General features: G+C 41.2%; 1 protein-coding gene across 6 annotated transcripts in view; it reads right to left on the bottom strand.

Moving 5' to 3' along the window:
- CEP41 (centrosomal protein 41) overlaps positions 1–22204 on the bottom strand; it is a 41059-nt gene extending 18855 nt beyond the window's left edge. For 3 of the 6 annotated variants that reach the window (XM_036328677.1, XM_036328679.1, XM_036328678.1), the window contains exons 1-3: positions 22084–22202; positions 13822–13885; positions 3216–3263 (exon numbers count right to left, since the gene is read on the bottom strand). In XM_036328677.1, coding sequence (XP_036184570.1) covers positions 3216–3263; positions 13822–13885; positions 22084–22116 — 145 coding nt within the window. In that variant the 5' untranslated portion in view covers positions 22117–22202. Of the gene's footprint in view, positions 1–3215; positions 3264–3889; positions 5146–5236; positions 7505–13821; positions 13886–22083 lie in introns of those variants that run through there. The other 3 variants (XM_036328682.1, XM_036328680.1, XM_036328681.1) reach the window with 3 other exon arrangements.
- Positions 22205–27200: the final 4996 nt, after the last annotated feature.

Below are 27200 nucleotides of genomic sequence, written 5' to 3'. Positions count from 1 at the left end.
TCAGCCAGTATCACTTTATCCAATCTCTGCCCCAGAGAGGCATGTTAACAGTTAGCTTCCTTAAACTTTTCTGAAAATGACTGCCCATTCTGAAGTTCTCAGCATTGACCTCTCTCCCACTCTTACCCTTTACTCCTCTCCTCTTTTAGGTGTTTATATTGGAGCCCCGGGCTCCTTAAAGACTATGTCATTACTTCAGAATTACTAAAGGTCACTTAGCTGGGTAATTACTGTGCCCTTCATTGCACAAAGGCTCGTAAGCCAAGACTCCTAGCAACAAAGGAAAGGATTAAGATATTTAAGACTGTTTACCTGGTGTACTAATCATTTCTATGAATTTTCTAAAAAACCAGCACAGACCGGATAGTTATTTCGGAGGATAATGTTTGCTTGATATATCCAACACCTTATGACTCAGAGTCAGGAAATATTACCTTAAAAACTACATCAAGATTCTTGTCTTACAGGGAATTAAAGTTTTGCTGTTCTAAAATGTCTTAAAGAGAGCAATTTGGCTTATAACTGACCATTATTTCTAGAAAATTCTTAGAACAACTTCTTCTGGATACAAGGTAACAAACCTAGATGCAAACCAGCTTCTAAGACCCACCAGGATGTAGACTCACATAGGCTGACCACAAGCAAAAATAAGTGCAACTGAATCGCCACCAACCCGTCCACCAAAAGTCACTTATTTAAATCAAAATGGTGATACATCAGACAATGAAAATAGTCAATTGCTTTCAAGCAGTTTGCACTGTGCCATTTATCTACCGATATTCTTTCTGTATAGTCCCATAGTTTGAAATACTCTCCAATTCTTCACATTCTAAGTACATTAAAACCCCCTTTAACTTTGTTGAATTACCTCAAACAAAACACCGGTCCCGCTGACTTCTAATGATTGCCATTTCTAGTGCCCTCTCACACGCACTAGAAATCCCACTGCACATGTGAGCCTCAACTCTACATACCTGGTTCTGGTTTAGAAGAACAGCCATCACTCGGACTTTCTGACATTATTACTCAGAGATAAAAAGATCAAACTAGACGTTGTACAGTAAGTTTTAAAGTTTATAAAAAGGATGGCTTGGAAAGCTCTGCCAGCCTGTCCTCGCGAACAGAGCTTTAAGAATGGAGCTTCTGCTACTGGTAGCTTCTCCCAACTCCGCGATGGAGACAATGAACCTGAGTTTCAGATATGCTATCAAGTTTTGCTTCTCCAGTAAGTCTGGAGGCTCAGCCTGTCTCTCTCGAGTTACTGGAAGGACAGAGACCTAACTATCTAGGATGTTTCACACTGGGTCCAACTAGTGTCATCTAACCACCAGAAGCCAAGAATACGCTTTGTAAGTGGTCAATAGACACAGAGTGTCTGTTCTCCCCAGGCAGAGTTGAAAGAATATTCAGATTACAAAGGAATTCTGCGTTTTCAGAGTTTTGTTAAAACACGTTATTAGCAAAGGGAAGTTGGGCTCACAGTGGAAGACAAATCAAAGGAAGTAACAGAACAAGGTTTGTGATTTCACAGAAAGACATGGCATCTGAGGTAATCCGAGAAAAGTGATGGGGCTAGGGTGTCACGAAACAAGGCAATATTCTCCTCCCTTTGACCCAAAAGAACATCTACAACAGAAAATGGGATAAGAGAAGGAAATATCGTTCAAAATGTAGATCCCAAACCAGAATCTGAAGTAATTCTAGTCAGGGAATCAGCACAAAGTGTGTGAAACCAGGTGAGAGGAACCTCCTGTTTTACTAAAAGGAAGCCCACAACTTCTAAAGAGAAAAGCATTTCCAAGGACTCCATTCCAGAGGCATTTCTTTGGGGAGAAAAGCTCCATTTAAAGTTTAGATATTAAAGAAACCACACTGTGTTTTTTAAGAAATGTTTTAAACCGGGTTTCCGCAATCTGGGTGGAACAAGACATTTTTAGGGGACAAATTCTGGCGTGGACATGTGAGCTTTTCTACTCAGCTGCAAATGGATAGGAGGTGAAAGAGACTACACACCGAATTCGAAGCAGGCCAGCCGGACTGTCCTGCCATGGATGAACTAAGGGCGACAATAATGCAGCCCAGGTGAGTAAACAAGATTTTTTTCATAGTTTAAAATTTTAATATATCCTTAAAATATATGCGTATACAATATAAAGTGCAAAATAATGTATAAGCTATAATACAGAATGTATAAGAAGAAAATAAAAGGCCACTGGGACATTACACATCAGGAAACAAATGTCTCCAGCAGGAGTCCTATAGCTCACGCAGGCAAACAGCAGAGTCAGCAGAAAGCTGCTCCAGAGTCCACATCTATTATCTGGGGTTTCTCAGCAATTCAAAAGGAACAGAAACATTATCATTTAAATTAAAAGGCCTGCTGTGTAAAAACAAAGTTCTCTGAATTCTGGATTTGTAGTAATCTCTTCCCAGAAGATGTATGTTACCGGAGCCAACTTCTGAACTGTTATCTGAGCGAGTCCCTCTTCCCTCACATTAGCTAAATACTCCCCTCGCACTGTGTTCCACTGGAGATAGGCGCAAATCCGTCTTAGGACGTAGATGTTTCTGCTTCTTCTTTAATTCTGGCCTTGATGTGTACATTTTACATCTGTTTTGGACACAGACTGAAAAATTATGATTTTGTACAAGAGCAAAACACTCAGTGACTAGTGGCATATCTTTGCAGAAGATTAGTTTTTAAAAAGAATGTGTATGAAATATGATTTTTAATTAAAAGAAAGCAGACGGCAATGAATTTATAATGTATAACATCACTTTAAGAATAAGCTCTTTCTCATATCTTCCAGGCTTTCATGAGTACTAATTTATACTCAAAAGAGTGTTATGAAATACGACATTATTACTCCTATCTCAGGTATTGAGAAAGGAGGAAAGATTAAGTACCTTGAAAAAGACTAAGAAGACCGTAGAACAATGAAACTAAAGTGCAGGTTCTCGCTGCTCACGCTACATTCCTACATTAACACCTCCTCTGAGGTCTAAGTCAGGCACAACTCGACCCACAAGCCACGATCCTAGCAGCTAAGCAGGAAGGTACTGTGTTTCCCACGTCTCCCCAGCCACCTGCCAGGGGACTCCCCTAGCTCTCCGTGCGTGTCAGTTATAGAGTACGATTAGGGTTGTTAATAACCAACTTATAGAACTACTGCAGGGTCCCATTATGCCAGCCCATCAATAATAGTGCTACTTACTTTTTTTGATCTCTTCTAGCTTCTCAATGTATTTAGTCATACTGTTACCTAAAACGAGAATAAAGATTTTAGATATGTTTTTAATGGAAGGAAATTAGTAACACTGTGAAAACAAAATGGAGTACAAGTATTCCCTAAGCCTTCCTATCCTGTTCTTGCAGAATAACAAGAGGCAAATGGGCCACGCATAGTAATAATCTTTTTTGAATTATACAGCATCATTAAAAGATGATGAATCATGGGAAATGTTTGGTCAAATGTGTTAAGTTGGGGTGCACACCCAACAAACATTAAGAAGTCCCTGGCAGTAAAGATGACCATTTTATGTAATTTTTTTCCTTTTTGAGTCAAGGCTTTCCTCCTTTTACTCCCTCCATAATCTTTATGTGGAAGAAAGAAAGAAGGAGAAAGAGAGGCAATGATCTTCAAATATCCAAAATGTGCCGTTGTGGCTACCCAAGCAACCCTTTCCTCCCCACTTAAGTCTTGTGGTTTCCCTCTTTCCTGAACTTGGCCTTCCTCTATTCATGCTGATGTTGCAGCCTGAACTAGACCACACAGTCTGTACACTGGAATTCACGGTGGATTTGATTTGTTGAGAAATAACAGCAGATTCCCACAGTGTGGAGAGACCCCGGCCCTCACGTTTTATAGCCTGGTTCTATAATACTAACTTCCAGCCAAGGTGGGCTGGAGAGTTTTCGTACATTAAAACTGGGCCAGGATCATTCTGGTTTCTGAATGAACTACAGTCTGGTTCTCAAGCCAGAGGTGATTTTCACTGGACATGCTTTCATTTGATTCGAGTCAATAGAGCAAGCTCTATCTGGCACCTAAAAGGTATAGCAAAGGGGAAAACATGCAAAATAATTTATTTCTAAAATTGTGCTCCTAACTTTTAAACCTTGAGAGGAGCCCAACTTCAGATAACAAAATGCTTTTCAATTAATGGCAAGAACTACTGTTTTTAAGGATTATTCTGAATTTTTCTTCATGGTTAAGTCAGAAGCAGAGAAAGAAAAGTCTTGCTCTGAAACCCAAAATTCATTTTCAAAAATAACTTATGTCATTTGTTATCATTCATCATGGAATTAAATTCCACTGAACTAAATTTTTTTTTTTTCCATCTGAAGACACACACTCTCTGGGATCTGGACTCGGTGTGCAGTCTTAGAGCCGGAGTCTCTCCTTCAAAGCTCAGAGACAGAATTGCCGGCGCCTTCTCAAGAGACGCAGAAGAGACTCACATGGCACCAAAGAGCAGGATTAGAATCAAACAAGATCTTTTCTAGGTTCTTCAGGCTTGGACTGACTCGAGACGTGACCAGCTTTCCAGAGTGGAAACCATGATTCGCCCCAGACACATATCCCTCCCTCTCCCTGCGACTCTGAACTCAGGTGGGAGCCGGTGTGGTCAATGCAGTGGGGGAAGACGACAGGGCAAACAGTGTGCTGCTCAGCACCCCACAATCTCATTCTTGAACTATTTTACATAACAGCTTTTGGTTCTGTGTCCCCAAGTCCCCAGGAGTCGCATGTTGCTGGCATGCAGGTTTTTTTGGCCAGGGCAGCTTCAGACGGTCTCAGCAGAATACCAAGGCACAAAGGAAGAGTCTTGACTTGTCCTGACACAGCAAGTGAATGACTAGATTAACGAAGTGGCCCTTTGTTCACCTAATATGGCTCACTAAAACACATTGCTTCTCTAGCTGTAATGTTTTAAAAACACGATTTAACTGTGAGGTAAATACGTAGGAAGTGTTACTTCCTTAACAGAAGCAGGTGGGAAGCATTTCATGCTCTAAATCCCCCAAGGCATGCTATGCATGGAAAATAATAGCCAACCTTATTCTATAGTCTTCATTATTAAAACATTGCATTTCCTGCCCTAGCTGGTTTGGATAGAGCATCGCCTGTGGACTGAAGGGTCCCGGGTTCGATTTCGGTCACGGGCACATAGCTGGGTTGCAGGCTCCATCGGGGCACATGCGGGAGGCAACCAATCTATTGTCTCTCTCACATCAGTGTTTCTCTCTCTGTCTTTCTCCCTCCCTTCCACTCACTCTAAATATCAATGGAAAAATATCCTTGGGTGAGGATTAACAAACAAAACAAAACAAAACAAGCCACACTGCATTTTCACTAACAGTCAATTATCAACATTTTCAGAGTATTTACACAGCAATTCATCTTTGTACCAGCAGTGCCTCACAACAAGCTGTCACTCCCACTGTTTGTTTCTCCCAGTAAAGGAAAAGGCAGGGAAACAAAGTCTTTCGCTCAGGTAAACAAATGTTTGGCAAAATTAAGAACAAATCTAAGAGGGCCATTGAGAAGAAGCTGTTTTCACTAAAGATATTCATTCTATCCACGTAGGAAGAAAAAAAAAGAAAATGGTGGATTTCTGCATTGTCCCAGTTGGAGAACTGAGACAGCAGGATGGCTGACTGATCGACACAAAGTTCCCTCACAGCGACTTCAGAAGGTATGGAAAGTAGTATTCTATCCCTCTTCATATGAAGCCCAACTAATTAGCTTATCTTACCAGATCTTATTTCATCTGAAAATAGTTTTTTGACTACCCTTTAAAGAGACTAGAAATAAAACAATTCTATAATTGATTAACTTGTAAACATCTTTGTTTTATCCAAGAGTAAGGAGCCTAAAGGAATATCAGCAAACCAGTTTTTAAAAGAATTGAAATTACAATTATTGCACGATAAATTTTCTTAGACAAGATTTTGATTTAAGAAAAAAAAAGTCAGTGGCTCCCCATTGCTTACTGGCTAAAATTTAAACTCCTTGTTCTAGTGCTGAAGGCACCAATATCTTGCCAACCACTTCAATCTTGTCTTAATTCCAAACTTGACAAAAATCTCTGTTAGTCTTGGATTCTTGAACATGTCACCTTGTCCATGTAATCATAACAGCTCACCAGGCTGGGAGGGACCTTTCCATCCTCCGCACTTGGCTTTCCACTCACAGGCATTTATCATTTCACTGACTTATTTGTGTGCAAGTCTTATCTACCTTATTACTGGGGAAGCCAAGGACTATTTACACACACACACACACACACACACACACACACACACACACACACACACACGAAGAGAATATCTCTCTCTCCCATTGTTTAGCACAGGAGGCACTAAAAGATATCTGAAGAAGCCTCACGAGTTATTTTTATAATGCAAATAATCATACCACAATCTGGCTTGAGTTTTGTATACCCGCTTTTCTTTAAATGTACAACCTGATTTATACGCAGTGTCTATACGACCCATACTGTTTCAGGAGTCAGGTAATCTAGAAATGTATAAGGTGGTATTTAGTTTCTACTTACTTTACAACTTAAGTAACAACAAAAGATATATTTATAAACTTTTTCAATTTGAACCAAGAGAAAGAGACAACCCAACTATATCAACAGCGTTATGCAAAGATAGAGCGGAGTCGATGAACTAAGCGACTCATTCAGTATATTTTTTCCTTTCTTTTCCGATAATTTAATAACATTATTTGCACTAAGCCAGTAAGAAAAGCAAGTGATTTTGAGCAGCAGTAATCTAAAGTAAGATTTATAAGGCAGACCCGGTTGCTAAGAGACAATTCCATTGCTTTATTTTTCTTCAATATTCCCCTCCTCTATGGAGAAGTTCTTTTGGCTCAGAAGGAGCAGAAAGCGTGAAAAGAGGCACAGTGGTCCTTTGTTAATCTCAATAAGTTATACGAGTGTATAGTGCTTTCTGGTTTGTAAAAGGCTTTCACATACATTTCTTCCTTTGACATAAGAAACAGAATTAAAAACTGAAAAAGATGAAGAGTACCTAGACTGTAATGAGTTTGACTGCTACAGATCAAGGCTATTAGCAAAACTTCAGGAAAAGTAGACTAAAGAAAAAAAGAAAATACTAGTTTGTGCAGAGATAATAAAAGTAAGGTGAATAAAAAAAAATAAGGCTAGGAAACACTGAGTGGAGAAGGCTACAGAATTTTAGAGAGCTCAAGAAATTTGAAATTAGACCGAAAATGGAGTGAAATGAGGGGATAATACAAGCAATGAAAGAGTGTAGGAGACTAACAAAGGGGGAGCCCTGTGGCTTGGAAAGTGTTCCTTAATCAGCCTGCGGTGCTGCAGAGCAGAAACACAGAGAGGGTGCTTGAGAATAAACGAGAACCCTGCAGTGGAAACTGAACAAAACGCCGCCAGGGATTTCATCGGAAGCATAATCCATTCATGGTACAGTCTGGCAATGCTGGGGAGCTGGTAAGATACACCCAGGCACCTATGGAACAAAAGAAATATTTGAAGTTCAAAATAATTCTGATATCCCCAGCCATGGCTATACACTGGTGTTTGAGTTTATAAGAGAAGTAGAATCAGGAGTATAGACATAAAAAACAATCTTTACCAAGGAAGAAGGCATCAGTCTTTGAAGAACTCAGTAGCCAACGATTTGGGTGAAGACAGGAGATATCAGGAAATCCTTGATTTCTTGTGATTATCTCTGAATTACTCATTGTTTGGTAAGGAAAGATGAAAGACCTACCTATTTAGCCTAGAAATGAGAAATGCTCACTCATTCCTGTGCCTGTTTCTATGGCTCTGATGGCAGAGCTTAAAAACATACCACAGATGGGAACTCTGTACTCTCACTTGGGCTATAAGGTCACTCTCGTGTTTTCTTACCCAGGTCTCCTCACCCTTTTCACCTTATGGCATACAGATAAGTGATAATATCTGGACAGAACACAGGTTTGCATGGTCTCAGGCTCTGATGGCTACCAAGAGGGCTAAAGGGATCTGTAGTATAACTTGGCATATAATACACAGGCCACTATGCTGAATACACAGGGAGGTAAGTCATAAAAACGCATAGAAAAAAATTAAAACCTTTTCCCTAAATTGTCTTTAAAACAATTTAATTTGAAACAACAAAAGAAATTGAACACTAGAATAAAATGACTCTCCCACACTAAGTTAAACTAAACTTTGAGTTTTAAGCAATGAAGCACACTTTGGTCCTTCCAAAGCCATTAAAAATGAGTTTGGGAGACATTTACTTATAGGAAGATGAGGTGGATGTATTTTTCTCTACTCCTCTAGCTAAATACAACAAAAACCCTGGATGACCCACTAAAAAGGAGACAATATTTGCAAATCCTATTTCTGATTAGGGTCCAGAATCCAGAGAATACAAAATAATGCTTATAACTCAACAATTAAGAGAAAAATAACCCACAATTTAAAAAATGGGCAAATGGTTTGAATAGCCCCGTTTCCACAGGAGATATACAAATGCTAATAAGCACATAAAAAGGTGCTCAACATCACTAGTCATTAGGGAAATGCAAATCAAAACCACAATGAGATAACACTTCACACCTACAACCATGACTGTGATCAAAATGGTGGACAATAAAACATGTTTGAGGATGTGGAGAAAATAGAGCCCTCCTGCATTGCAGCTGCTTTGGAAAACAGTTTGGCAGTTCCTAAAAGAAGTAAACACAGAGGTAACATAGGACCCACTATTCAACTCCTCAGTATGTAACCTAGAGAACTGAAAGCATGTGTTCACACAAAAACTTGTATCCTAATGTTCATAGCAGCATTGTGGCCAAAAAGTCTAAATGAACCGAATGTCCACTAACTGATGAGTGGATAAGCAAAATGTGGAATCGCTACACAAAACACTATTTGGCCATAGGAAGGAATAAGGCACTGACACATGCTACAACAATACTGACCCTTGAAACACTAATGCTAAGCGAGAGAAGCCAGGTATAAAAGACCACATATTGTTGAGCTGGTGTGGCTCAGTGGTTGAACGTCGATCCATGAATCAGGAGGTCACAGTTTGATTTGCGATGAGGGCACATACCCGGGGTTGCTGGCTCGATCCCCATTACAGGGAGTGCAGGAGGCAGCTGATCAATAATTCTTTCTCATCACTGATGTTTCTATCCTTCTCTCCCTCTCCCTGATATCAGTAGAAAGAATATATGCACCCCTATGTTCATAGCAGCACAATTTTCAATAGCTAAGACCTGGAAACAGCCCAAGTGCCCATCAGTGGACAAGTGGGTAAAAAAGCTGTAGTACATGTATACCATGGAATACTATGCAGCAGTAAAAAAGAAGAATCTCTCACCCTTTTAGACAGCATGGAGGGACCTGGAGAGTATGACTGAGCGAAATAAGTCAGTCAGAGAAAGACAGGTATCACATGATCTCACTCATGTGTGGAATCTAATTAACAAAATAAACTGATGAATGGAGTGTTTCTAAAGACATGAAAGCATGGAACAGAGTGTGGAATCTCAGAGGGAAGGCGGGGAGGGTAGATGGGTGTAAGGTAATCAACCAAAGACCTTGTATACATATATGCATAACCCATGGACACAGACAATAGGGTGCTGTAGGCCTGGAGTGGGGAGTGGGGGTGATCTGGAGGGAGTCTATGGGGGGAAGAAAAGGGACATATGTAATATTTGCAACAATAAATATTAAAAAAGAAAAAGAATTATACACTATGACTACGTGAGATTTATCCCATGGATACAAAACTAGTATAATATTGAAAATCCACTATATTAACAAGTTAAAGGGAAAAAAATCACATGATTATATTAATTGATGCAGTAAAAGCATTTAGAAAATTCAACAGTCATTCATGATAGAAACTCTCAGAAAAACAGCCATAGGAGGCAATTTCCTTGACCTAATATAGCTAATGATGAAAGAGTAAATACTTTTCCCCTAAGGCTGGAAAAGACAAGGATGTCTACTCTTTTCACTTTTATGCGACATAGTGCTGTTACTTCTAGCCAGTGTGATAAGGCAGCAATAGAAAATGAAAAGTGTACAGACTGGAAAGGAAGAAATAAAACTGTTCCTTTAGTAGACGACATGATTGTCTACACAGGAAAGCCCAAGGAATCTACAACCTTCCCAGTTTCCCCCCAAAAAACTTATACCGAAATGCCTCCTGTACCTAATAAATGTGAGTTCTGCAAGGTTCCGGATACAAAATAAATATACAAAATAAACATAATAAACACTTAGACACCAGAATTTAAAATATAGGGCCATTTACAATTGTTCAAAAAATTACATACTTAGGTGTAAATGTAACAGACCATGTACAGGATTTATATCCTGAAAACTATTTAATGCTGATGAATTAAATCAAAGAAGGTGTAAGTAAATGGAGAGACATAGTATATTAATGAACTGGAAGATTTCAACATACCAAGATGTCAATTCTCCCCAAATGAATATACATAGGTTTAATGCAACTACTATTAAAATCATAGTAATATTATTGTAGGTGTAAATAAGATTATTCTAAAATTTACATGGAAAAGCAAAGGAATTAAGATAGCTACAATAATTTTGTAAAGAAAAGTAAAGTGGGAGTAATCAGCAACCAAGTTTAAGTATCTAATTTACGATGTAGCTACAGTAATCAGGACTGTGTGGTGCTGGCAGAGGAATAGACATATAGGTCAATGGAACAGAACGGAGAAATCAGAAATAGATCCATATAAATATGCCCAACTGGTTTTTGACAAAGATGAACATGCAATTCAATGGAGGAAAGGTCATCTTTTTAACAAATGGTGCTAGAGCAACTGAGCATCCAGAGCAAAACGTTAATCTCACTCTAAGCCACATATCTCACACAGAAATTACCTGAAAATGTATCATGGACTTAAATGTAAAACTTAAAGCTATATAACTTTTAGAAAAAAAGCATAATAGAAGCTCTCTGGGATCTAGGCTAGGCAAAAAGTTCTTAGACTTGACAGCAAAGCATGACCCAAAAAGGAAACATTAAAACTGCACTTTCCCCAAATTAAAAACTTTAGCTTTTTGAAAGACCCTGTTAGGAGGATGAAAAGACAGACTACAGGGTGGGAGGAAGTATTTGCAAAGCATGTATCCAACAAAGGACTGGCCAGGATACATAAGGAACCCTCAAAAACTCAACAATTAAAAAGCAAACAATTCAGTTAGAACATAGGCAAAAGCCAGGAACAGACATTTCACTGAAGAAGATAGACCGATGGTAAATCAGTGCATGAAGAGATGCACAACATCATTAGCCATCAGGGAAATGCAAATCACAGCTATAATGATATGCCCCTGCATGTCTATCAGAATGGCTAAAGTAAAAAACCAAATAAATGCTGGTAAGGATGTGGAGAAATTGGATCACTCAGACATTGCTGGTGGGAATATAAAATGGTCCAGCCACTCTGGAAAATAGTTTGGCAGTTTCTTAAAAAAAACACAACGGCAACTACCATACAACCCAGCAATTGTACTTCTGGGCATTTATCCCAGAGAAATGAAGACTTATATTCACACAAAAATCTGTTCACAAATGTATACAGCAACTTTATTTGTAATAGTCAAAAGGTGGAGACGATCCAAACCTCCTTCAACAAGCAACGGTTATACTGTAGTATACCATGGTATAACTACTCAGTAACAAGAAGGAACAAACTACTAATAAATGCAAAAACTTGGATAGACCACCAAAGAATTATGCTGAGCGAAAAAGGCAATCCGAAAAGTTGCATATTGTATGATTCCATTTATACAGCATTTGTGAAAGGACAAAATTCTAGAAATGGAGAACAGATTAGTGGTTGCCATGGTTAGGGAGGAGGTGAGGGTGGAAAGCAGAAGTGGCTTTAAAAGAGCAGCATGAAGGATCCTTGTGGTGATGGATATGTTCTGTATCTAGTCTATAAACATCAATGTCAATATCATGGTTGTGATTTTGCAGTATCATTTCCCAAGATGTTACCATGGGAAACTGAGTCAAGGATACATGGAATCTCTCTAAATCATTTCTTATAATTCCATATGACTCTATAAATTACCTCAAAATGGAAAGTTTAATTAGCAAAACACTAGCTTAAAATGTCAGGATAGCCTTGGCCGGTGTGGGTCAGTGTTTAGACCATTGGCCCACCCACCAAAGGGTCTCGGGTTCGATTTCCAGTCAAGGGTACATAACGGGGTTGCAGGTTCAATCTAAGGCCCTGGTTGGGGTGTGTGTGGGAGGCAACCAATCAATGTGTCTCTCTCATCTCTCTCTCTCTCTTTCTCTCTCTCTCTCTCTCCCTTCCTTCCACTCTCTCTAGAAATCAATGGAAAAATATCCTCAGGTGAGGATCAACAACAACAACAACAACAACAACAACAACAACAACAATCTCAGAATATAAAAGGATATAGGTAATCACTATGTGTTATAAAAAAGATATTTAAAAAACTGAAATTAATTTCAGGTATCATTATACTGAGTCAAATTTTGGTTATGAATTGAGAAACTGAAGAGAAAGAAATGGATTTTCATTGGAATTTCAGTTCAATTTCTAAGAGACAAAGATATAAAGCTATACACAAATATATATTTTTTGAGGGAAAAAACCCTCAGCTCTGGGGAAACATTAGGACAGTACACAGGACTGAAATAATACACAGGATTTTGCACCAGTTCTCCAACATCCACTTCCTCATCCTGCATACAAATCCCTGTCCTAGCTTCTTTACTGAACTTCATGTAAATCACACGATCTCTGTGCCACAATTTCCTGCTTCTCAATAACAGATAATATTTTTTTTTACCTCCCATCAAACAGGATATTTGCAAGGAAATATCTGTACAGCACGGAAATGTTTGAAAGAAAAATCCCCAGAAATTGTATCTGCAAATGGGTTCATTTAAAGCATTTAACTCTATTTTATATGAGGAAACATGTACAGTGTGAGATAATGATTTTGAAGGAGACTGGAAAAAGACAAAGACAAAATGAATGAGATTTAAACAAAGTTGACATCCCAATTTATTTTCTCAGTTGTCTTCAGGTTACTGGTGGAATGTTCAGTATTCTAAAGGCATGCAGTACCCCAATCTACTAGCGAAACCATCTTAATAGGATGGATTTTCCACAGCAGGCTTTAAAAGTTTGAAAAAAAACTAAACAAATAAACAACAAAAATCTCACAAGGCTGCAAATCCACAAGGGGCCTAGTGAAAAATGTTAACAGCATGGAAATAAGCAGTAATACACTCAAATTTCATTTTACCTGAATTGCAGCACTAATTTAATTTTGTCTGGTATTTCAGTTACTCATTCAAGTCTGTCTGCCTCCACTTGAATCTAAGCTCTTTGATTGCAAAAAATCACGATTCACACTCATCTTTCTAGTCCCATAGGCCATAATTTTGCATGGAGCCGGAACTCTGCAAATACCAAATTGATCAAAGGTACACAAGTATAATCTATTACTCCCAGTCTAAAGAAACATACTTGAGGTGTCCCCAAATAGAAGCTGACCATCTGATATTTATTAGCCTCAGCCCTGCAACTTATTGAACAATGTTTTCATCAATTTCTCAATTTATAATAAGCTAATCCTGTGAATGGAATTGTGGCTGACAATCTGAAAAACAGGTATCAAAAACAAGTCCCTGAGCCCAGAAAGACATCAAACAAGACAGTGGGAAACTTTTAGCTGCTTCTTGTCAATAATTAGCTTTTGAATTTTTAAAGTTTTAATTTTTTAATCTTTACTCACCGGTGTCCAGTCTTGACTTGACATGCTGATACTTTGGGTTTTGTGGTATCCTTTTGGTCAGATACTAAAAAAAAATTTAAAAATTCACAATACATTGGGTTAATGTACTGTAAAGATAAGGGTGGCAAAGTTAGGAAAGAGTCAGTTACTTAAAAAATAGAACAAATACTACAATTTCATCGAATTTATAGGTAGAAAGAGGTCCAACAATCTCTTCAAGGTAGGACTGATGTGCTATAGCATCTCTACAGGTGAAGATGGCTGTCTTGTTTCTATCAAAACATTTGCATATTTTGCCAAAATAATCTCATAGCAGTATGTAAAAAAGGGACTCGCGAAAAAGGCTCTTAAAATCATTCCTGACACTGAGCCAAAATTGGTCCCTAATTTCCATCCAGTCCACTGTTGCAACCCAGGATAAGCCACCGCCTCCGCCTCAAGAAATCAGTTAAACCAACTCAAGGCAGCTCTCCTGTTCTTTTTCATTTTACTCTTGGTATGATGACTTGTAGGCCATCTCCTCTGGAGACCCTCTTATATCCACATCTCTCCTGAAAAGGGGGCACGTGGACCCAGACCTGAGCACAGCGCCCAGGTGTTGTCGGGCCGGGACCGGGTTGGCAGGCCTCTCCCGCCGCCTGCCTGGAGTCCGCGGCTCCACAGATGTCACTACGATGGCAGCTGCTCGCGGTGCAGCTGGGGCACATCCGGGCTCGGGGTAAGTTTATGGCCAGCAAAGATGCCTATCATGGGTCTCCCTTGTCCTGTACTCTGGCAGTGAACTCTGAATCCAAGCTCAGGACACTGACCCACATTAAATTTTAGTGACATTTTCAAAAGCCATGGACTGAGGAAAGGCTGATGAATAAGGACATTACAGAATATAGCTTGCTTGATCAGGCTTTTTTTCTGGCCTGCAAGTATGAAAACCGTATGTTCAATCACAGGTAACTGTGGAATATGAAGTTAAACCGGGTAATATACCTTTCCAGCTTCATCTTCCGCCACACCCACATGTTGCCAAGTTAAAGTTGCCTGAGTGTTCCCCAAAATGTGCCACATTCATTTGGGTCTCCAGTCTCAGCAAATGTCCGCCTAGGATGCCTTTTCTCAGACAAAACTTCTCTTCCTCCATAAGCTGTCCCAGGTGGAATTAGGCACTTTCTTTTCTCCCTCCGTCCCAGAATATGGACACCCTGTACCACTGTTTACAACTCGGCCTTCTTCTCTAGGCTAGGATTTCCTTGAAGGCAGGGACAATAACTAACTCAAAGTTGTATTCACCCAGGACTTAATCAATAAATGAATATATAGAATGAGGACTGTATTATCACAACTACCTGGTGGTTCCTTAGATGAGAACATCAAACTTTAAAACCTGTATCACTTGCCCTTGAAAATGTAGGTAACTACAGCATTTAGTTAATGACTCAAAACTACCATCTGCTATTTTAACACTTGAAAAGAAAGAAAAAAAACCCTCAAAATAAAGATTGGTCCTTTACTATTATTAAAAAACTCACTGACATTACCTGTTTTTCATTTCACCCTAGGTAAGTAAAACCTTCGCCATGGATGTGTTTGTGGGACCCCTGAACTATTTTACCCTGAAAGGTTTCTCCAGTTGACCAGTCACCTGCTGTCTAGAAGAAAAAGGGACTCTAATGCCAATTTCACCTCCTTTCTAGATGAAGATGGAGAAGATTCTTTCTTTCCTTTTTTTTTTTTTTTTTGAGAAAACTTTTAAGTGAAAGAAAATATTCAAAGACTAAAAAGAGGGACTTTAGGACAAGTTCCCAGAGGCAGACAATACCACAGCAAAACAAAACAAAAAACCCAAAAGCAAACAAACAAACAAAAAAACCAGAAAACATGTGCCTGGTAAATTGAGTCAAGAAAAGCTAATACTTGCCCTGCTAATTTGGTTCAGTGGATAGAGCATCGGCCTGGGGACTGAAAGGTCCTGGGTTTGATTCTGGTCAAGGGCACATGCCCAGGTTGCGGGCTTGATTCCCAGTGGCGACATGCAGGAGGCAGCCGATCTATGGATTCTCTCTCATCGTTGGTGTTTCTATCTCCCTCTCCCTTCCCCTCTGAAATCGATAAAAAAAAACGTATTTTTTTTTAAAAAAAAGAAAAGCTAATACTGGAACTCAGTTATCTTAGGCTAGAAATTTTCTTTTTTTCTATTTTGCTCTCCGTATTTTTATAATTTCTATATGCTATTTCCTGTTTTTACTTTTGTTTTGTTTTTTCCCTAGTTGCCTAGCAAAGCTTCTTTTGAAAAATTCCAGGCTCGTCTCTGCTGAACTAAGGGGATTTGTCCATACCTAAGCCAACATAGCTAAGAAGTGAGGGTGCCTCTGGGGACCAGGTGTGGTGGCAGCAGAATGATGGGGGGAGTGCGGACAGCTGCAGTCACGGAGCCCCCCGCCCCCGGTTTCCCTTTACACAGCCTAATGAGAAATCCATATGCTGCAGCAGGAAAATGTAGTATTTCTTCTCATTTTCCTATTTTGGTCCAACTCCTTGTTCCTGACTTTCTAGCACCAATCGCAACGTAAAAGCATTTGTGCTCCACTCTAAGCAGAGCGCCGTGGGTTTTATGGAGCTGCCATACTTTTTTCATTAAAATTCTTGCTTTGGGGTGACTGTTTCTTGACCTACTGACCAACTGGCTTTTTTTCAATTACATAAACAGGATGGGATGGCGGAAAGTGAAAGAACTGAAAAAGAAGCTGTTTCAAGGAAAACCATTCATTCAAAAAAGCCGTATTGGGTGCCAACCATTCATTCAGTCGACATTTACTGGGTGCCTTCTAGGAGTAAACCACTGTGCCGAGGACACAGAGGTAAAAAACACATTCTCAGCCATCCAGCTCTGCCTGATGCTGGGAAGGAAGGCGGGTGAACGGATGCCACACGGCACGAAAAACAAGGAGAGAGAAGCTGAGGGTGCGACAGGAGCACGTAAAATTAGCCCCTAAACCAGACCAAGAGCAAAGAACTGTTTCCTGAGGGTGAAATCTGAGGGCTGAGTCCATTAGCTAAACCCAAGGAGTAGTGGGTGGGAGCGGCAGGGGAGACAGAGAGGCTGAGAAGGTTCATGTCTGTGGTATTATAACAGGCTCTTTGAGGGCAGCCATAGGGGGCAACATGGGGACAGATGCGGTTGGAGAGACACAGGGACAGATCACAAAGGACTTGTATCCACGCTAGGAAACCCGGATGTTACCCTATAGGTAACTGGTTCTCAGACAAGTGCCCTTTTCTCCCCCCACCCCAGGGACAACTGTCAATGTTTAGAAACATTTTAGGGTGTCAGACTGGGTGGTGGGTGGGTTACAGTTGCTTACTGGCTGTGCACTCCTGAGCAACTTACTGAGACTCAGTTTCTCCATCTTTATTTTCTATTTTTTAAAAAATATATTTTTATTGATTTCAGAGAGGAAAAGAGAAGAAGAGAGAGAGAGAAACATCAATGATGAGGGAGAATTATTGATTGGCTGCCTCTTGCATTCCCCCTACTGGGGATTGAGCCTGCCACCTGGGCATGTGCCCTGACTGGGAATCGAACCGTGACCTCCTGGTTCATGGATTGACTCTCACCCACTGAGCTACACTGGCTGGGCACCAATCACATTTTTAATTTTGTGTTGTTATTGTCAATTCTCACCTGAGAATATTTTTTCCATTGTTTTTTGGAGAAAGTGCAAGAGAGGGAGAGAGACACATTGGCTGGTTGCCTCCCACATGCGGGTGGGAGCGAATGGGAAACCCAGGTACATGCCTTTGACCAGGAATCGAACCTGGACCCTTCAGTGTGCAGCCTGTCTCTAACCACTGAGCTTACCAGCCAGGGTCCAATCACATTTTAAGTTTCCTACACGAAAACATAAATTAACAATGTAGGGATAAAAGAAGACTGAAAACATTGATACAGACTGAATTGTGTCCCCCAAAATTCATACATTGAAATCCCAATCCCCAATATAACTGTATTTGGAGATAGAGCCTTTAGGAAGTAAAGTTAAATGAGGTCATAAGGGTGGACATGTTCTTATAAAGAAGAAACACCAAAGAACCTGCTCCTTTCCCATCCCTGCACACAGAAAGAAGAGGTCATGTGAGCACATCTGCAAGCCAGAAGAGAGCTCTCACCAGAAACTACATTGGCTAGCACTTTGATCTTAACCTTCCCAGCCTCCCAAACTATGAGGAAAAAATTTCTGTTGTATAAGCCACTGGATGTGTGGTATTCTGTTGTGGCAGCTCAAGCTTACTAATACAAACATCTCCAAGAAAACAAAAAGAAAATAGCAATATGGAGGAAACTGGGGCTATGAAGGGGAAAAATATTTAAAAACACTATTAGAGGAATGAAAACACATCCGCACATGAACTTGTACAGTCATGTGCCACTTAGCAATGAGGATACATTCTGAGAAATACACAGGCGATTTTGTCATTGTGAAATCTAGATGAACAGCCTACTACATACCTAGGCTATATAGTATGTAGTATATACCATCGTTGTATATACTCAGTATGTAAGCTTACATACAACCCAAGAACTGTACTCCTAGGCACCTATCCCAGAGAAATGAAAATTAACATCACACAAAGAACTATACCGAAAAGTTCATATCTTTATTTGTAATAGCCCCAAACTGAAAGCAGCCAAATATCCCACAATAGCTGAATGGTTAAATAAACTGTTATACATCCAAACCACAGAATACTAATCAGCAATAAAAAGGAATGACATTGCTACAAGCAACAACTTGGATGCATCTCAAGGGCATTATTCTAGTGGGGAAAAGCCAATCTCAAAAGGTCACATACTACTTGATTCCATTTATGCAATACTCTTAAAATTACAAATTGAAGAAGTGGAGAACACATTAGTGGTTGACAGGGGTTAGGATAATGAGGGGGGAGAAAGTGGATGTGACGAGGAAGGGGTAGTATAAGGGAGATATTGTAGTGATAGGATAGTTCTGTATCTTGATTGCAAAATCTACACACGTGCAAATCTTGATTACTAGTATATTAAATCTACAATGTGATAAAAAGACTAGAACTATACACACATAGTACAAACACCAATTTTCTGGTTTAATATTGTACTATATTTATGTAAAATATAATCATTGGGGGAAACTGGGTGAAGGGCATATGGGATTACTTGGTACTATTTCTGCAAATTCCTGTGAATCTGCATTTATATAAAAACAAGTTTTTATAACGGATATCAGAGTCCAAAACAGAGCTCTTAAGGATTAAAAACTCAATAGAAGGATTGGAAGGCAAAGTTAAGCAAAAAGACAAAGATGTGGTTAGCCAAAGAACATATATGCACAGCAAATGGACAAGACAACAGTGTGGTGAAGGCCAGGGTGGGGAGGGTGGGGTGGTAGTAGTGGTGGTAGGGGGCTGGGTGGTGGTGGGCAAAGAGGGGGAAAATGGAGGGGGGGGGCATCTGTAATAATGCCATCAACAACAAAGGAGATACAATTTTTAAAAATCTGAGAACCAGTCATATAGAAGCAGCAACAAAATAATGAATTCAAGAAAGAGAGGATGGAGAAAACAGGAGGGAGAAAGTCAACAACAAAATAATTCAAGAAAACTTTATGGAACAGAAAGACACACGTTTCTGGTACCTAACAAAATGGGTGAAAACAGAGCAAGGAATACCTTTGTGAAAGATCATAACCCTGTAGAAGATTCTACAAGTTTCCAGAGAGGAAAAATCAAGTCCCATGCAAAGGAACAGAACGGCTTTGGACTTCTCCCACAGCAACACTGGAAGCTAGAAGATCACAATGCAATGTTTTCAAATGCGGATGGAGTTCCAACCAACAATTCTATACTCAACCAGACGTTCAGGCAAGTACATGTGGAGGTAGAGGACTAACATTTTTAGACAGGCCCAACATCTTAGGCATAAATAAAAAATATATATTTATTTCTTACGCACTCCCAAGAAACTACAGGAAACGGTGCTCCGCTAAAACAAGAGAGGAAGCTGGACGTCTTCCTTCAGGACACAAATGTATCATCACACATCCCCGCTCCTCCCGCCGTCCTTTCACCACATTCCTGATCCCGTTAGCACAGCATCGGCACCAATGAGGAGCCCAAGCTGGGAGCCTACCGTCCATCCCTCTCTCGTTTCTCAAAACGAATGATGAGGTCTTGATGATTTTACCCCTAAATATTCCTCTCAATTCTGTCCCTCGCGCTGTGGCCTTTCAGGGGCTCTCAACCTTCCTGATGCCGCGACCCTTTCATACAGTCCCTCATGTTGTGGTGACCCCCAACCATAAAATTATTTTCGTTGCTACTTCATCACTGTAATTTTGCTACTGTTATGAATCGTCATGTAAAAATCTGATACGCAGGATGTATTTTCATTGTTCGCGACCCACAGGTTGAGAACCGCTGCTTAGGTTTATAACATCATAACCACCCAACCCGTTTCCTCAGGCCCAGACCTGGGCTCCTCAGATCCATTCTCCACAAGGTGTCCCAACCACGGCCTGGAATGCAAATCAGATCACGTCACTCTTTACTTTAAAAGGCTTCCTGGATTCTGGCCGGCAGACAAGAGAAACATATGGCAGCCTGACTGCCGCTCTCCACACCTCCCTCCCGCACCTCCGTGGTAGCGATCATACAGCAGTGATGGCGAACCTTTGGAGCTCGGCGTGTCAGCATTTTGAAAAACCCTAACTTAACTCTGGTGCCGTGTCACATATAGAAATTTTTTGATATTTGCAACCATAGTAAAACAAAGACTTATATTTTTGATATTTATTTTATATATTTAAATGCCATTTAACAAAGAAAACTCAACCCAAAAACATGAGTTCGCGTGTCACCTCTGACACGCGTGTCACAGGTCCGCCATCACTGTCATACAGAATCCATCCTGGCACTCTCCTGCAGAGCCTGAGCTCAGCCTCACACCTTTGTCAACATCGCTCATGAGATGAAAATAAAATAAAATAAATTGCAACGCCTGGACAGTAAGAAAGGCCAGGAAGTTTAGCAAGGCACAGAAGGCCCTTCCGGACTTGCCGCCTGGGCTCTGCAGGGACCTGCCCACTGCCTGTTTCACACCTTCTGCCAAGCGCACGCTGTCCCACCTGCAGTGCTTCTTCGCCTGGCGCATCCCCTGGCCGGTTCCGGCCACTCCAGCGCCCTTCTGTCCCTCCGTGCGGGCCTCTCCCCCCTTGGGCTCTCTTACATGTTGTTCCCGAACCACATGGCATCCAATTCTGTTTACAAGTCTCCCTCGCTCGACTGAACTCATTACAGGACCAAGGCCTTGACTTACTGTCTTTGCATTTCTAGCTCCTACTCCAAGGTGGGAGTCCAGTGAACACGAGTGGAGATTAAATAGACAAATGCAGCAGGGCAGTAGGGGCGGAACAGACAAGAAAGTAAAAGGTGCTGTGGGGTGGGGGCAAGACGAATGTCATAGTTTGCGCCCTTTCCAGAAGGCTTGGCCTGCTTATGGCTGCTCTTTCTGTATCCCCATAAGGCAGTGGTTCTCAACCTTCCTGATGCCGCGACCCTTTCATACAGTTCTTCATGTTGTGGTGACCCCCAACCATAAAATTATTGTCGTTGCTACTTCATAACTGTAATCTTGCTACTGTTATGAATCGTCATGTAAAGATCTGATATGCAGGATGTATTTTCATTGTTACAAATTGAACATAATTAAAGCATAGCGATTAATCACAAAAACAATATGTAATGATATATGTGTTTTCCGATGGTCTTAGGCGACCCCTGTGAAAGGGTTGTTCCACTCCCAAAGGGGTCGCGACCCACAGGTTGAGAACCGCTGCCATAATGAGCTGTGATAGCTGCTTTTGATGGTGTTCCTTAGTGTTCGGGCTGCAGTGGCACGTTCCTCATGTTTTGTATCTGCCGCTCCTAGATTGCAAGCCCTTTGCGGGAAGGGGCTGTGTCTTTCGTTATGCACTTCGCTCCTCTCGGCGACAAATACCGGAGTGCAGAGAGCAAGGGGTGAGCAAGGGCGGGATGGGGGCCCAGCACGGGAGGAAGGCCTGGGCTCCGCGCCCCCGGCCGCCCCGCCTCCTTTCCCCCTCCAGACCCCTCCTCACGCCGGCCGCTTCCCGCCTTGCGGGCGGCGGAAGTCGCCGGCTGCTCTTCCCTGCCCACGTGGAGCCTTTTCCGGTGCGCCCGCCCCCTCCGCCTCTCCGATCCGGACCTGGCCCTCACCTCAGGATTCCCAATGTGCCTCCGGACAGACATATTGGCGCCAACCGACCACGATCAGGGTTCTAGCCTCACCGGTTGCCTCTAACCCTAACTTCCTACCCCTACAATCTCCGCTCAGCCGCCTCCCTACAAACTCTTCTCCGATTGGCTTGCCTTCCTCGGCCAGCCAATGGAGGCCCCGTTTACTACCTCCTTGCAGGGTCTAGGCAGGAGATGCTACTCCAATGGTTGCCATGGGCAACGCGGGACGCCGGCTGCCAAGTCCTTTTGTGCTCTCTGCTGGGCCCCACGGGCTGGAGCGGTAGCGCGGGAAGAGGGGCGCGGGGGAGGGGCTGGCTGGCGCCTGCACGGGGGCGACTGCGCAGATGCGGGGGCGGAGGGTTTGAGGAGAAGGGGAGCAGGGGCTGGAAAGTGGGGAGGGAGATGGTGTTGGTAAGGGAAACAAGCGTTCTAGCAAATGTGGAAGAACAAATACGGTTTAAGACACACACACCACCACCCTTAAGGCCATTTCAAGCATCTGGGCTACTTCCACCATAGGGAACAGACAAGGGACAGGACTGTTCAGCAGGGGTGGAAATCTGTAGCTTATTATTTTCAGGTTAAGTTAATATGCAAATTATGCAAAATATCGTGTAAATACAGTAATTAGTGTTGCTTTAAAAGCTTTTAGCTAGCTAGAGAACGGCAGCCTTAATTGCAAAGTACACACACCATTCTGTGATTCATGATTCATTTAACAAATATTTAATAAGCACCTTATGAGAAAAGCTGCAGAAGGTTTTGTGGAGGATGGGAGGATGACTAAAACCCAATCCCGTTGTCATGGAAACCATTGTGACTCCTGCCATCAGCCACCACCTGTTCTTATTCCAGATCTGAAAATTAAGTCCTAGCACCTTTATAAAACAATCACACACAGTTTGACTTGGCTCCCCAATGTCCCACCAAATCCATCAAAATTATTGTTTCCTTTTACATGGGAGGAACAACACAGTAACTCTTTGTTCTTTGCTCTAAGTTGTTTTTTCAGGGACGGGAGAAATGTTACTCTGAACTGTTCATATTCCTGGCTCTCTGTGAATAACAGCATCCATGTGAGCTATTTTAGGATCTGTGTAGATGACCCATTCAACAGTATGGCCTCATATGCCCTGTCTTCTCAGACACTTGGGCATGCCACCCTGAGGGCCACACCTTGAATCGTGTTGTCACAGGTGGGTGACCCTAGGAGCTTACACTGCCTGTAGCTGTCTCTTGCCTTTTCAAGCTTCTTACTGAGTTTTGTCAGAACTTCTCTAGTGTTCTCCAGTCCTCCAACTAGAATAAGGAAGAGTTCAAGGGTTGCAAAAAATTGGAAGGGGAGCAGTGGGGAGGATATTTATCTAGAACCTTTTGCATAATAAGTAGAAACTTGTGGACACATTACTAAGAATGTATGCTTATCCTTACCCAGAGTACTGTAAGGGTAGGGTAGAATAAATAGTAGAAGGGAAAGAAGAGAGGGCGATCATAAGGAACAAAACTAAGAGGTGGTGAGAAGGAGCAGAAAATAAATTTAAAGACATTTGTTGGTAAAATTATTGTATACATGAGAAGAGGTAAGGGATGCAAGGAATGGGATAGCTGTAATTTTTCTAACTTGGAGGACTGAATAGATGAGTGATAATTCATTAATCGAGTTCAAGAAAAATTGAACATGCCTGGAATTTATAGAAATGTGGGTTCTTGGGCCCAACTGTCAGAGATGCCGACTGTGTGTGTCTGCAGTGGGGTTTAGGAATCTGTGATTTAAATACATGCGGCCGCTCTCTCTCACTCCTTGGTTCTGATGCATAGAGTCCAAGGGCCACACCTTGAGAGACTGTGCTCTAGAAAAACCTCCAATTTCCTTTACATTTTGCCTCGGAATCCTTGGAAAGCTTAAAGCTATAAATCAAAAGGCCTTTAGCTTCATGAGTTTCTTTTTAGGATCCCCTTTGGATTTGCTACAGCAAAATTGCATCAAAATTAAAGCAAGTTGCTTACCCCAAATATAAAAAAACAGTAAATGGCACAAAAAGATGGTTCATAGAAGAAAAACATTCGATAAACATATGAAAGACAAACCCAAACAGCTAGATCCCATTTTTCAACTAACAAGCAGATTTTTTGTTTTCTCTCTCTCTCTCTTTTTTAATGATAGCGCTCAGTGCCATGCTCACACATTGTTAAGGCGAGTAAAAAGAAGTGAGACCATTTTGAAAAGTAATTTGAAAGTGAGTATGGAGAAGCTCTCAAATCTTAATAGTCTGAGAATTCCTCCTAAGGAAATAATCAGAGAGATGCACAAAGATTACAGCCACGGATATTTACTGGAATTGTATTTTAAAGGTTAAAAAATTGAAATAACCTAATTGATCATCAGTTAAAAATGATTAAAATAAATGGTGGCATATCCATAACATGTAACATTATGGAATAATATTTAAAAGTATGTTTTAGCTGAGACTGGTTTGGCTCAGTGGATAGAGCGTCGGCCTGCGGACTGAAAGGTCCCAGGTTCGATTCCGGTCAGGGGCATGTACCCGGGTTGCGGGCACATCCCCAGTGGGGAGTGTGCAGGAGGCAGCTGATCGATGTTTCTCTCTCATCGATGTTTCTAACTCTCTATCTCTCTCCCTTTCTCTCTGTAAAAAATCAATAAAAATATATTAAAAAAAAAATAAAAGTATGTTTTAAGGAATAATTAAGGCAATGGAAAATTGTTCCTGATGGAGTAAATGGAAATAGCTGGAAACAATTTTTATTTTTATTTTTTATTTTTTAAAATATATTTTATTGATTTTTTTACTGAGAGAAAGGGAGAGGGATAGAGAGTTAGAAACATCGATGAGAGAGAAATATCGATCAGCTGCCTCCTGCACACTCCCCACTGGGGTTGTGCCCGCAACCAAGGTACATGCCCTTGACCAGAATCGAACCCGGGACCCTTGAGTCTGCAGGCCGACGCTCTATCCACCGAGCCAAACCGGTTAGAGTTGGAAACAATTTTTAATTTAATATAACCTGATTTGTGAGGGGCCGGGGGAAGCAGTACCTACAAAAATATTGTTTTGAAAATATTTAAAATGTAAATCATCTCTGGATTATGCATATTTGTTTTCTTTTTTACACTTTTCTGTAGTTTGCAGATTTTCGTAAGTGACTATGAATTACTTGCATACCTTAACAAAAACATCCACCCCCTAAGAAACCAAAAACCGCATTCTTATTTCAGTCTGAAAATGGTCTATGACATTTATCTGGGCCCATTTAGACCTGAGCTGAATTCTGTGTAATTCCACTATTTGAAGTGCGGTTCGCTCGTTCTTGGCAGTAAAAAGACTCTTCAAGCACTTGAGTAAGATCCTTGCAATCAGAGTTGTAATTGCTAAGAGGTTCGAGCTTTGTTTGTAAGAGAAGAAGTTCTGATTCTTTTCTTTAAAAGTTCCTACTTCCACTGATTAATCTCATTTTTCATGAAGTTGGAAGGGCTCTTGTGAACTTGCATTTGCGTGATGTCTTCTTTTTAACCCTGTATGTGTTCCAAATGCTTTAAGTTTCTGCAGAGTTGGTGGGAGTCCCAGTTGGGTAAGTGTGGCTGGTTTAAGGATAGCTAGTGTTTTAGACTACTGTGATTGGTCAGTGAATGTTTGCGTGTCAAGCAGTCTGGCCCTCTTCTGAGCCTAGAAACCTTTGGACCCTCTTCATCCTGAATCCATCTTCTTCTCCAGCGCACACCATCCCATTAGCTCCTTATCGCCTCACGCTCAGCTCTCAGCCTGGTTTCCTGGTCAGAGCCCAGGAGCCGCCCCTCAGACCTGTCTCAAGCTGTTGCTTCTCAAAGGTGGGCCTCGGCTCCCTTCCTTGGCTTCGTTTACCTTCATTTCCTAAGTGACACAAACTCAGATGCTTAAGCAAACAATTCTGCCCAATTCAGTCCAGTCCTGGGGTCCTTCCTCTGCACCCCAGAAATGGAAGAGCAGCTGAGGCAGTGAACCCACAGATCCCCAGGCTCCACTCTGGGATAAAGTCCCTGTGGCTCTGGTAACAATTTGGTGTCATTCTACCTGGTGGTTGAATGTGTCCAAGGGAGGAGCACACTAACCTCTAGCCCAGTGAGGGCGAACCTTTTGAGCTCGGCGTGTCAGCATTTTGAAAAACCCTAACTTAACTCTGGTGCCGTGTCACATATAGAAATTTTTTGATATTTGCAACCATAGTAAAACAAAGACTTATATTTTTGATATTTATTTTATATATTTAAATGCCATTTAACAAAGAAAAATCAACCAAAAAAATGAGTTCGCGTGTCACCTCTGACACACATGTCATAGGTTCGCCATCACTGCTCCAGCCTAAGCATGAGGTCTGACCTTTTTCTGCCTCCCGCTTAGGCTAGAGTTGAAGTACATGGCTTGAGCCCAAAGTCTCAACCATCCTGCAGCCTCTCCAGGTATGTGCCCTTGACCGGGAATTGAACTTGGGACCTTTTGGTGTGTGTGTGTGTGTGTGTGTGTGTGTGTGTGTGTGTGTGTGTATGGGGGGCGGGGAGGGGGGGGGCTGATGCTCTAACCACTGTGAAACACAGGCCAGGGTGTAAATATCGTTTTTTTTTTTTTTAAATATATTTTATTGATTTTTTTACAGAGAGGAAGGGAGAGAGATAGAGAGTTAGAAACATCGATGAGAGAGGAACATCGATCAGCTGCCTCCTGCACACCTTCCACTGGGGATGTGCCCGCAACCCAGGTACATGCCCTTGACCGGAATCGAACCTGGGACCCTTCAGTCCGCAAGCCGACGCTCTATCCACTGAGCCAAACCGGTTCCGGCGTAAATATCGTTTTAAAATTATCATTATATAGACTTTTCCAGACAAACAAAAGCTGAAGGAATTCATGGCCAATAAACTCATATTACACAAAATGGTAAACTAAGTTTTTTGGCAGAAAGAGTATGATATTAGTTGGAGTTTTGACATACACAAATGAAGAGCAATGGAAATGATTAAATGAGGGCAAATATAAAGGACATTTTCTTTTGATTTTTATTCTCTTTAAAAGAAAATTTACTGTCTCAGTACAAATAATAAT

This window comes from Myotis myotis, unplaced genomic scaffold, assembly GCF_014108235.1.
Source record: "Myotis myotis isolate mMyoMyo1 unplaced genomic scaffold, mMyoMyo1.p scaffold_m19_p_11, whole genome shotgun sequence".
NCBI classification, from domain to species: Eukaryota; Metazoa; Chordata; class Mammalia; order Chiroptera; family Vespertilionidae; genus Myotis; species Myotis myotis.
This window is presented reverse-complemented; position numbering and strand designations above follow the sequence as displayed.